The sequence below is a fragment of the Schistocerca piceifrons genome, chromosome 4, assembly GCF_021461385.2.
Source record: "Schistocerca piceifrons isolate TAMUIC-IGC-003096 chromosome 4, iqSchPice1.1, whole genome shotgun sequence".
In the NCBI taxonomy this organism is placed as follows: Eukaryota; Metazoa; Arthropoda; class Insecta; order Orthoptera; family Acrididae; genus Schistocerca; species Schistocerca piceifrons.
The window spans coordinates 581091420-581104775 of record NC_060141.1 but is presented as its reverse complement, the minus strand read 5'-3'; the positions used below and the strand labels follow the sequence as shown (position 1 = coordinate 581104775).

The window sequence follows — 13356 nt, the reverse complement described above, 5'->3', positions numbered from 1 at the left end:
ATCATATACCTAATTGTTGGTATAAAGTTCTTTATAGTCAGGTGAATCATTCTTGATGTTGATTTTTGTTTGTTTGTATATAGTACTTCACGACAGATTAAAACTGTTTACCAAACGAGGACTCAAACCTGTGACCTTCGCATTTTGCTAGCAAGTGCCCAGCTGCTGAGCTATCCAAGGATGACTCACAGCCTGCCCTCACAGATTCACTTCAATCAGTACCTCTCCTCCTTCCTTCCAAACTTCACAGAAGTCATCTGCTTACTGTGTTCTTGTTTCAGTTGTTGGTAAGTAAATATTTTTTCCCTCAGATATACAATTTAGAGATGTTTGTATCATATTCTGATGTATATTATAATGACTTACTACACTACTTATTTGCAAAAGAAGCTTCTGGTCTACTGGCAGTCTTTTTTGGAAAATCTAGTTACTACATTCTAGGATATCAGTCTGTAATGTTTGGTATAATGTTTCCTTGTATTTGGACAAATAACTTCCTGATCTACTCTGCATAAAAAGTGTATCACTCCAGTTGAAAAAAAAAGTAAGTTGTAGGTGTAACACACTTTACACATCAACAATTAAAAGATCACTTGGAATAATCAGTGTCATTAAGTTTGAAAAAATAACACAAAAAGTTATATTCTATTTGTTACATTTATTAATGGTCAATACACATGAATATAACTGAATACATGTGGGAAGAGTGCTTACATTATATGTTACAGATGCTGACTCATACATTTGGCTCCAGTCATCAATAGTTCAATCTATAAATACACTGTCATTCATTACTTTTTGCCAAAACAAATTACAAAACATTGTATCTTACACACATACAACCTAATCAGTCTTACTTTATACAAGCACATACTCTGTGGGGCATGGCAGTTTTTTTATATCTCTATATACAAATGGCAGAAGTGCAGCATCATAAAACATAAGGCAACAATCTTATGGCTCCTACTCTTGGTACAGAGGTCTGTGACTTAATTCATCATTATGACTCACAAAAGCAATCATTATCATGTAAAATTTAGTCATTTGCTACACCATGTTTTAGAACTTTGACAATTTTCTATTACTTCAAATGAATATCAGAGGTGCAGGAACATTTTCATGGCTAGTTATGTATAGGCTTCTGTATCCTACTTACACAAAGGAAATATGAGTGCTAAATGGATGAAGATGATCAAACTGATTACTTCAGATTGTTTAATGTGGATTCACCATTTTCTACCAATCAGCAAGGAAATTAAAAAATATCTTTTACATTCTTCTTCTGAATAAATCAATAATAAAAATTACATCCATTATAAAATAATGTGATACAGATACCCTGATAATTTTTATTTTCTACAATGCCTACACATGAAACACTGAAGATTATAAAACTTGTATCAAACAAGCTGGCAAAATGTTAGTGTTTTGAAAAGGTAACTTTTGTCAGCCAAACTTTCTGTTATTGTGTATTGTCATTTTGAAGTCTCTTTATTGATGGAGTTTGCACGTGGAGGCATAGCAAAGATGACATAACTGATGACAACTAATTCATATCACAGCATGTATTGTTGCCATCAGTTTCACAAATTAAGAATAAAGATATGGAACGCTTATGGAATGTAAGCCAGTGAAATAATAATACACCTTACAGAATATTTGCATACTTGTTAATGATACAAAAGCTCCATCTGAGAATATTATTCAAATGTATTTTCAAAGCAGAAGCTGTTTTCTGCCGAGGGACAGCTGCAGCCCAAGTTACATGGAGTGAACCTGCCAATCTTAGCAACATGCAAGTGTGGTATTTACAATTGTGACAGAGTATTGTAAATATCATCCAAAGCATATTTATTTTGTAATCACATCAATTATAAGCAGAGAAGGACTATTTTACTGCTGAAGTATAAATATTTGTAAATGTGCTGTCAATATTCTTAAAATCCCTCCAGTATCATGCAGTTATTATATTTGTACATACATAGAATACTTATTATTTACATTTTAATACATATTTAAATATTTAGCTTTCCGACATGAAAACACTCACATTTTTAAGATTTAGATATGTTCATAAATAATGATACCAGTGATATTCTGAAAGATGTAGCATGACACTTCATAAAATTGAGCTGCACAGAATAAACTCCTTATTGAAATAAAGTAAAACTATATTGATAGTTATTTTAAATTGAAAACATTTAGTTAATAACAGGCACAGCTATTTCCGTTTGGTGCTTATATGGCAGTATTTAAAAAAAAAAAAAAAAAAAAAAAAAAAAAAAAAAATTATTTGCACATAATTTTATTTGTTTTAAGACTGTGAAACTCATTTTTAAAGAGGTATCTTGCTCTGTAAATGTTAAGTATCTTTCAGTTATGCCTTGTAGGCAGTATATCTCTTCATAAAGCACATATTTTACCACTTTTTATTTCATTAGAACATCACAGTTTTTGACTAGACCTTCAAACTAAATTTCCAACTTGTACTCCATTTATTTTTGATTGCTGCAAGGCCACCTCTAAGAAACTAAAGCTTGGAAGCAATTGAATATTTCTGATTGTACAAGGAAAAGCATCAGTCTGTTATGACAGTGAAAGCTCCTTTACTGTGTTCTCCCAACTCCAGTGTTTGTTGAATCTTTGATGGTACATTTCCACATCAGTTGCCTTCCTTGAAAATCTGTATTTTTAAATGTAATTTGCATTGCATTTTGTAGTACATTTGCTTACTGATGTCATCAGAGCTACAGACTCAGCTTAAAAGAGGAAGTCTAATGCTTTTATTCTCTTGAAGTTAATCTTGAAGTGCCCTTCAATTGAAAGAAAATGTAGGCCCTAGAATCTCTGAGAGCACTCACAAACACTGCCCCAGCACTATTATGGGCTGTAGAGGACAGGATATAAAGACAATAATTCTGTATAAAAATATAGGAGATATAAATATAAAGAAACGTAACCTCTGGTTTTGTAGTATTAGTGAGATGGGGTGACAAGATGGTTTGCAACAAAATGGGACATGTGCAGCATTTCTGGTAGGATAACATTTCCCTGCCATCTTCAGAGCTGCAAATCACTACTGCTTTGAAAACTGGTTTCTAATTTATATTACTTCCCCATCAATGGATATTTACAAGTCGTTACTCATCTGGCAATTTAAATCAGGCTGATGCTAAAAAAATGAACTTGGTCGACGTGTCATAAAACTTGCCACTGTTTGCATTAACTACATTACTTAGAAAAAAAAATTACATTTAGGCCACAAACATACCAAAATATTTTACACTGTTAAAAGGCCATGACCTCATCATTACAAAAGTGAATCTTTTTGTACATTGTCTTGATTACTTATGAAAAACATTGACTTATAAACAAACAACAGTTCTATATTTTTGCTGAATGTCATTTTACAATACTGTCTTCTGGTTTTGTAAACTGCTTACCCATTCAAAAATACAATGCTAACTCCCCCCCTCCCTTCCCCCCCCCCCCCCCCCCCCTCAAAAAAAATGTTACTGCTTCCTATTCATAGCTTGTTCATCACTTTATTATTATATTAATTTATTAGAAAGCATATTAGATCTGAACAATATCAAACAAACATGTTCTGCGTAAATAGAATACATAACCTGTGCACCTATATTTACATTTACTGTTCTTAAAACTTTTGCAGTAAGCAAGTTCACACTGATGACAGCTCTAATAAAAACCTAGAATTTATCTGTATGGTACATGTAACAGTAGTTGATACAGCAGTAACAGATGTAATGTACACTGTGAGTCAAAAGGAATGAATGTCAGATATAAATGCAAGCAGTGTTTGCACATATACCCACACAATATTTATAATCAGAGTGATAAAGAGAGTTTAAATATATATTTTTCCATTTTAAGTAACAATAGAATAGATAATACTGGGGGATAAAACAACAATATTCCATATATTTGATGACTTTGTCCAGTGTGGTTCCAGAATAAACTTAAATGATTACATTATAGGCCATACTCGAATGTTGATGTTAAACAAGTCTTGTCACAAAATAATGCTCAAGACTTTGTTATGCACAGGAGGAACATTTAGGATATAGAAAAGTGACCTTAATATATGTAGAAAGATAATATTTGAAGATGTATCACAAGTTAACAACATACAACAACATAACTGTGTCACAGGACAGCAACAGTTACAACAGGAGATAACTTATCCGTATCGCGATTTAAATTAAAATTTTTATATTTTAACATTTTAAAACTTGGTTATACTTCTAGAAAGCTTAAAATTAGTATGTCTTCAGTACTGCTGAGGTACTGTAATGCAGTCAATAATTACACATTGCTTGTGCACTTTAGTTTCAACACTCAAACTCACTTACTATTCACTTATAAATGTGTATAATTTATAAAGGTAAAAATGAGCTAATGAAGTTTACTACTGTACTTTTAATACTGAATCCAAAATGGCACTCGTATCCAATATGACATATAAAATTATGGTGTTACAAATGTGGAGGAGAACCTTGTACTACATAAATTTTTATATGGCCCTCAAATTTAATTGAATAGATTGTAAAAACCTTGACACAGAGTAAAAAAATAGAAGCCTGTAAGGGGATTTAATTGTGTTTCAGAACTGCTAATATGCTACACAAGTGACAATTTTAAGTGATTTTGATAAAATATGCTCTGTCATAAAAATTACACAATATATAAGTAAATATATAAGGATATGGTCATGTTGATCAGTCAGTTACTTAACTGTCTTCAAATGATCAACAGCAGCAACAATAACACAGCGCTAATCACCAAATGCGTGCTTACAAAACACTTGAACGGAGTTCATTGCATTTCCAGCTTCAATATAAAAATGTAAAGTATGTCTACTTCATACAATTCAGTAATATTTAATTAAGCAATAATACTCACTCTAAAACAAGTTTTGGTGGACTTTGTTAATATATCTTACAAATTCATTACAAAAATTACACACTACTGCTTTCAATGTTTCCACATTACCATTTGACAATGTGGATATTGAATTTAACTAATGCAGCTAATGTCATTTCATATTCACACCACTAGCCTTTTCCTTTGGCCTTTTATTCTGTAGATGAAAATACACCATTGCTCTAATTAACTTTAGTTATGAGGCAGATACTGATCAGAATCTCCACTGGATGCCATTGAAAAATTAGCTGAGTCCCTATCCTGTTTGTGAAGAAGCTGCTGAGGATTGTACTTGACAACTGGTGTGATCTGAGGAAATGTGTGATGTACAGCTATGCCACTGTTTTGTGGATCCACACCACAAGTCTTTGAATTTGCCTGTATCGCTACCAGTGGCCCTAACGGAGGTGCGATATGTGGTGGCCGTCCATTTAGAACTTGATGGTGGTATGGTGGAAAACGTTTTACAAATGGGTTTGGCCCACTGAATAGACGGACACCATTGTGGTGAGTGGGTATTGTGGTATGTTGTCTGGGGAAAAGGTGACAGCTGCCGGTACCTGATGAATTTGTAGTGTTGTGAACAATCGATCCAGATGTACTACTTGGTAATGGCATGGTTGAACAGTGGGGGTATACAGCAGCCATGGGTATAGGTTGTGTTGGATAGTGAGGTAAGGTAGATGATGATGATGGGAAGTTCTCTTGTTCGGGCCTGGAGCCATCCGGGTTGTCTGTAAATGATGTCATTCTCATATTTGTTGAACGACCAAAAGGTTCATCCTTAAGGACAGGAGACTGAGTCCCATCACTCGTCTTTGGTCTCACCTGCTTTCGGCGAATAACAACTGTGCTCTCTGCAGCATTTTCAAGGAGGACTGCAGGACATCCCCCTACTGTTCCTGCATCAGTAGCGATAACTGCATTTGTAGAAGGCATGGCAGCTACACCAGAAAATCCAAAAGATGGTGGTGCTGCACCTGCACTACCTGAAGTTTGATTGAGAACTGCTGTATTTGATGTTGGTGGCTGTACATTCCTCTGGAGCGAAAAACTGCGCCAAGGAGGTTGTGTTCGAGGATTCTGTTCTGATGCAGGGAGATCGTCAACACTTGTTGAACGTCTCCCTGGCTGGTTTTCTGAACTGGAATTTGAATGCACTCCACTTGATGTTTCACTGTGATTTCCACATGGTGGTGAACCTCCAGAACTTTCAGTACTGACAGAATCAGATCGTGGTGTCAGTTCATCATGAGGCATTCCTGAATCAGCTCTTCGTAAACAGCGTGGTGTTTCCATACTCTGTAACTAATGAAAATATTACAGCAGATTAGTACTTAGTTCGAAAACTGCATTGAAAAATAAATACAAATACGCCAAATACAGTAATAAGAGAAATAATATAATAACTGTAAAAACAATTGTGAGGCATAGAACGCCTGTTTTTAAATATTTAATATTCACTTATTTCAAGATTATTCAAAATTATAATGATTTATAATATCATTTCACGGCTGTGCTTTCTTCCAGTTTCTTAGAGTGACCTGATCTGTCAAGTTATTTAGTTCTCAGACTGTTGTAAATAAAGAGTCAAGTCTTCATCAGCATTACAGACAAGCAAATTAACTGTACATTATGATATGTACTATTGAAAACATATTTCACTGCAACACATAACTGCTGTGAAATTTCAATTACATAATTATTTTAATAAGTCAGGAAAATTGTTGTAGCCACATCTTAGCAGAGAGAAAAGAATGTTAAGAAAGGGTAACTGGATGGTTACAGGAATACGCAAAAAAAAGTTTTGTTTAAAAACGAAGTTTTAATAGCAGGTTGAAACAAAAAGCAGACACTAATGACATCAGACTGCAACTGTTTGCTTACCAGGAGAGCAAAATAACTTAAATGCAACTAGTTGTAAACACAAAGCAGTAACATGGCACAAAGCTCAGTAATCGAATTTTTGAAAGACTGGAGATAAAATGTTTAGTTGGATAACAATATTTTAATGCAAATTTAGTTTTCTTACAGGGGAACAACATCATCCTCAAAATTAGTAACTCTAAGGAGATATCTTCTGACATAAAAACTGCTGCCCATCCTCTCACATAAAAAAATGCTCGTAATGGTATTCGCTGCATAAGGTATTTCTGATATGAACAGTAGTAGTGAGACTACTGATAACAGGAGATACTACTATCCATTATCATGAAATTTTGCTCAAGTATGCAACCTAAGATAACTGCTTTTTTGTCTCATGACTGGGCAACTTAGTGAACCATAACATGCTTTGTTCCAGTTTATACAAATATGTGACTGTCAGAGTATTTAGCAAACTAATCAAACAACATGAAGAATACTGGATAAACAATTTAAGTTTTACAAGGGAGTATAATTCATTCCATGAATAATGTCATAGAAACTGCTAGTCATCTCTACACTTTGCAGTATATAAGTTTTAATTGACCTTTTCCCAGACAAACCTATCTTTGTTTTTCTAAAAGCGGCCATCTACTTCTACCTGGCTTGGATCCAAATGAAGATGAACATTAATTCATGACTGATTTGTGGAGCCATTTTTTACACTAATACCACAAACTACATGATAAATTATAGAAAACATTATGCACAAAATTCACTCTAAAGGCATCATTTATGTAATGTCTTAATGGTCAAAATGTGAGAGATTAAAATATTTACATCAGCCACTTGGAGTGCATGGCAGAGGGTAGTTCTCATTTTATAGTTATTAGGGTTTCTTCCAATTCAATTCACATATGGAATGTGGGGAGAACGATCGCACAGGCCAACAATGGAAAAACCTTTTTGCTGAAAATACCTTATTCTTATGTTTTTACGGTGGGAAATCCAAATATAATACTTAAAAAACTTTATCACCCACCATTTCTTCACATTTTACAGTTAAATTTATTAACTTAAGTGATTCTTAAAGAATTTAACAGCTGTTATATAGTTAAAATAATTTAAAAAGGAGGTGTAATGAATGTAGATGATATTGGTAGCCTTTAGATTTGCTGTTCCTATGATATGGAGGAAGCCAATAAATCATTCCAATGATTGCTACTTTTGCAGTGTTGATATTACTGGTCATAATTCGAAAAACAAGAAGGTAATAAGCTACCCTAACCTTCCGTCTGCCATCCGACCAGTAGGGCATGGTGTAGATTTGTCAGTTCCTGAACCACCAGATGATTTAAATTCTATTCCATGATGATGAATTCCATTGTAATACAGAAAGTCTAGAGCCCCAATTGTTTACTCAGACAAAGCTCAACGATTTGGTTAGGGCTCTGGGCTTAACAAAAGAAAAAGGTGAATTGCTTGGCTCTAGATTAAGAGAAAAGAATTTATTGGCAGTTGGAACCATCATATACATGTACAGAAAGAGAGAGCAGCAACTTTTCAAGTTTTTTCAACAAGAAGATGATTTAGTGTACTGCTCAGACATTCCTGGTCTGATGAATGAGTTTGGTATTGAATACAAAAAGGAAGACTGGAGCCTGTTTATTGATTCATTCAAAACTAGTTTAAAGGCTGTTTTCTTATACAATGGTAACATGTATGCATCTATACCTGTTGGACATTCTGTACATATGAAAGAAAGCTATGAAAACCTAGAAATAATGCTAAATAAAATAGGCTATTCTGCTCATGGTTGGATGATATGTGGTGATCTAAAAGTAACATGCATGCTCCTTGGTTAGCAAGGTGGCTTTATCAAATTTCCATGTTTCTTGTGTGAATGGGACAGTAAGGCTAGGGACCAACACTGGTGCAGAAAGAACTGGCCTGTGAGGGAGTCATTAAAACCTGGTGAGAAGAACATTCTATGCAAAAACATTTTAGATAAAAAAAAACATACTCCTACCACATCTACATATAAAGTTAGGCCTAATGAAACAGTTTGTAAAGGCTTTGCCTAAAGAGGGACAATGTTTTAAGTATCTCTGCCAAAAGTTTCCACACCTTTCAGATGCTAAACTAAAAGAAGGCGTTTTGTCGGACCTGACATTAGAAAATTGATGTTTGATGTTAGCTTTGAATCCACAATGACCTTAAATGAGAAAGAAGCATGAGTACCATTCAAGTAAGTCATTACAAAGTTCTTATGACATGAAAAAGACCCATAATATGTTTCTATTATAGCTACAATGTTAAAGAAGTTTAAAACTTTAGGGTGTTTAATGAGCCTGAAAGTTCACTTTTTGAACAGTCACCTTGATTACTTCCTGGACAATATGGGAGATGTTAATGCGGAGCAAGGAGAGTGTTTTCGGGGACTACTGTTGGTCACTTCACCGAGAAGTTCAGCAAGCGACCCATTGTAGAAAAAGATACACAAGACACATCAAAGAAAAAAGAAAAAGAAAATACAAACCAAATCCAGCTGACAAGTGAAACCGCTATTAACACATATCTTTATTTTAAGTAGCTTACTGTAAACACAAACCATGCTTATGTTGTAACAAAGTGTTTCAATTTCCCCGTTTACTGTATAGCATAGGATTTTTATACTATATAATAAAAAACATATTGCTCAAAAACTATGAGTGACACAAAAAAACGAAGGCTACACTTGGATTCAGCTCATAAAAATCTATAAATATCAGCTATTAAAGTAAAAAAAAAAGTTTTTCAAAAAATTTTTTTCGTTGGCCTGTGTAGCTTAAGCACATTTGTGTGCACTGTATTTAATGTAATCTTTTCCTCACAATCCCTATCAGAGTGATTCGTAGGGGGCTGTAATATATTACTAGATGCATCATTTAAAGCTGGTTCTTGAAACTATATTAGTAGGCTTTATTGGAATAGTTTGTTTCTGTCTTTAAGTGCCTGCCAGTTCATATTTTTAGCAGTTCCATGACACTCCCTCGCACAATAAACAGACCTATGGCCATTTGTGCTGCCCTTCTCTGTAAACATTCAGTATCCCCTGTGATTCCTATTAGGTACAGGTCCCACACACTTCAGCAGTATTTTATGATGGATCATATAAGTGTTTTGTATGCAATCTCTCTTTTAGACTGATTACATTTCTCAGTATTCTACCAATAAACTGAAGTCTACCATCTGCTTTACCTGTGACTGAGACTATGTGGCCATTACATTACATATCCCCAGAAATTGTTCCACCCAGTTCTTTGTAAGGGTTGACTGATTGCAATTGTGACTTATTGGTATTGTAGTCATATGATATTATTTTTTAATGTTTTGTGAAATGCACAGTTTTACATTTATGAACATTTAAAGTAAGTTGCCAGTCTTAGCACACTTTCAAATCTCATCAAGATCAGACTGAATGTTTGTGCAGTGTTATTCAGACGTTATTTCAGTACTGATAACTGTGTCATGTGCAAAAAGTCTGATGCTACTATTAATATGGTGTGCAAGGTCATTAATGTATGACATGAACAGCAAGGTTCCCTGGGTTACAAATGAAGCTACTTCTATATCTGTCAGTGACAATGTAAAAGTTATGTTTACCCTACCAAGAAACCCTAAATCCAGTCACAAATTTCCCTTGGGTACACCCTTGATTATACTTTCAATAATAAACATATGTTTAACAGTGAGGCAAATGCTATTTAGAAATCATGAAGTATTGCATCTATCTGACTGCTTTAACCCGTGGTTTTCAGGACTTCATGTGAGAAGAGAGTGAGTTGGGGTTCACATTATCAGTATTTCTGTAATGCATGCTAGTTTGCATGGAAGCAATCATTCTGTTCATGGTACCTCATTACATCTGAGCGCAGAATATTTTCTAAGGTTCTACAACAAATGGATGTCAAAGATATGGGATGGCAGTTTTGTGAATTACTTACATTACCCTTCTTGTAGATGGTTCTACAACAAATGTATGTCAAGAATATTGGATGGTAGTTTTGTGGATCACTTCTGCTACCCTAGTTGTAGACAGGTGTGACCTAAGCTTTCTTGTAATTATTGAGCACAGTCCTTTGCTCAAGGGATCTGAATGGAAAACAGAAGTTCTTCACAGCCACTGTCTATTATGTGGCTGTGGGCTGCAAACATATTGCTCCTGTTGCGCTGTATCATTGCACATCATCTTACAAATTACATGTAACACATATAAGATGATAAAAAAGATTAGGTACCAAGGATGATATTACATTGTCAGAAGATGAGTGACTTAACCAGTGTGGAGTATTACAAGAGTGAGAATAAGTGACTTATATGATATCTCTTGATACTGTTCAGCAGTCCACACATCATGATCAAGCTAAAAATATGTGACCAGCCTACATAAAGGATGACACAGTTTAGACTGAGGTAGGAAAGAATTACTCATACAGCTCACGGTAGATAGTGATTTGCAACAGTATTTGAGAATTTATACTTGAGAATGAAAATGTTCAAAAATGTATATTTAACTGCCACTATGTTAATTATGTAAATAGCTCTTGATGAGTAATCAGACCAGATGCTTAGCAGTTTTAGAGCCCTAAAATTCTTTCTAGCAGTGTGATTTGCATGTTTCTGCAGCCTTAACGTGTAATATTTTTGGGAGTATAAAAGTATCCTATGTAACACACATTTCCTTATCAAATTTAAGCTGTTTTTTATAGGAGTAAAATTATGGCCCAACATTCTAGAATTCACTGAGGAAAGAAACAATGTTGCTTCACTATAACATTGTATTATACAGCCTTCTAGTAAAATATGAACTTGATGCAGAAAGAAAAGATAAATTTGCATTGCCCACAATGAGACCGGAAACTTTCTAATCAGGTTCATGATGGTGTTGTCAGCTACTACCTTATCCTAATGAGAATCTAATGGAACTCTGAATGTCTCCTTAATGCAGATAATTATTGTTGCAACATGGTACAGACACAATATCAGAAGTAACACCAACCAAGTTTTATTCTGCTTCCATATGAAGAAAAGAACAACAGAATACAATGAAGTAAAGAACAATACAAAGTCTAGTAACTATAGAACACATCAAAAGGCAATCTCATAGCTAAGCATTCAATAAGCAAGTAAACATGACCTGGTGCACTGGGCTTTATTGGGCTGTTGTGCACATGGCACAGTGCTTGCTGTATTGTCTGTCCAGGTTGCAAAGCCACACCTCTCTAGGCTGGCTGTGGAGGCACTTTATCACATGCTATTTGATTACCCATGCTCACACTGTAGTATTACATCAATTACATTTAGTAATGAAATCTCCTTGTTACAGCACAGATGCAGGCTTTATTTCTTACGTACAGAGAACTGCAAAGCATTTTCTGTGCAAATGGGAAAATTTTTGTAATTAACTACAGAACTGTGATGTGTTGGCTGCCAAAGACCAACTCAGTGCCTGTGTTGGAACGGTGGTAGTGATATCATTACCCTTTTCAAAATGTAAACAACACAGTGAGTTTCTCTGTTGTCTCTCAGTATCAAGATATTGCTTCCCTGTTTTGCTAAGATTATTGCTGCTATCCCAGTTAAAATTGTTGTACATTTTGATGTTTATGATTAATTTCAACGACAGACGCAAAGCACACTAATGTGTGAGGCAAGATTTTTGTTTCATCGAACAATTTTCATGTGGTTGTACTCAGCACCCTGATTTTTCCAGAACTTGATTTTTGATGTGCTGTTGGTGTTTCTGCACAAAGTTCAGAAACTGTCTAGATTGTCTGACTGATGTAGTTGCTTCCAAACTGATAAAGCATTTTATAAATTCTAGGTACCCTGAACTCAAGAATGTCCACGAGTAGGTGTAGCACCACTTCCATCTTCTTGTGTGGTCAGAAAATAGCTCTCAAGTGTTATCTCCAAGGTCCTATTTATTTTACTAGATGTAGTCCCACAGAAAGGAAGAAATGCAGCAGAATGATCATTACATCACTGTGGAGCATATTTGCATTTTAGTTTCTTACAGAGTGCTAACTTGATGTCTCAGTTCGTATAGGGGATGTAGCATGATAACTGAGACCGTTTTATACAAGGCTATAGTTACAAGAAAATTGATGCTCAATATCAGAACTTGTCTTCTGTTTGTTCCAGCATGATGACATTCAATACTGAATTGTGAATTGTTTTGAAACTCATATTACCTGTTCTCTTCTCCTTCAGCACCTGGTTTTCCATAGACTGAAAGTTCATATTTCAGAATATTGTAAATTTTGCCCAGTCAACTTGTGTTCTGTGTGTGGTTTAGTTACTTGTCACTACTGGAGTTATCCTTTTTCTACAATATAAGAGGCAATCAAATGAAAATGAGACAGATGCAAAATTAACTGTTCAATTTTGAAATAATAATCAGGATACCATAGCTTTCTATAGCCATGTTGCAAGATTGCCTCCAAACAGACTGACCAACCATCTGTTCACCTTCTGGCAAAACAAGAAAGTTTGCACCACTTGGCT

At 34.8% G+C, this 13356-nt stretch overlaps 1 protein-coding gene across 1 annotated transcript in view; it reads right to left on the bottom strand.

Moving 5' to 3' along the window:
* Nucleotides 1–3509: 3509 nt before the first annotated feature.
* The window catches only part of LOC124796023 (protein tincar), a 43949-nt gene continuing 34102 nt past the window's right edge, over nt 3510–13356 (bottom strand). Inside the window, exon 8 of the mRNA XM_047260107.1 lies at nt 3510–6252. Within this exon, the coding sequence (XP_047116063.1) occupies nt 5137–6252 (1116 nt within the window). The 3' untranslated portion in view covers nt 3510–5136. The remainder of the gene's footprint in view (nt 6253–13356) is intronic.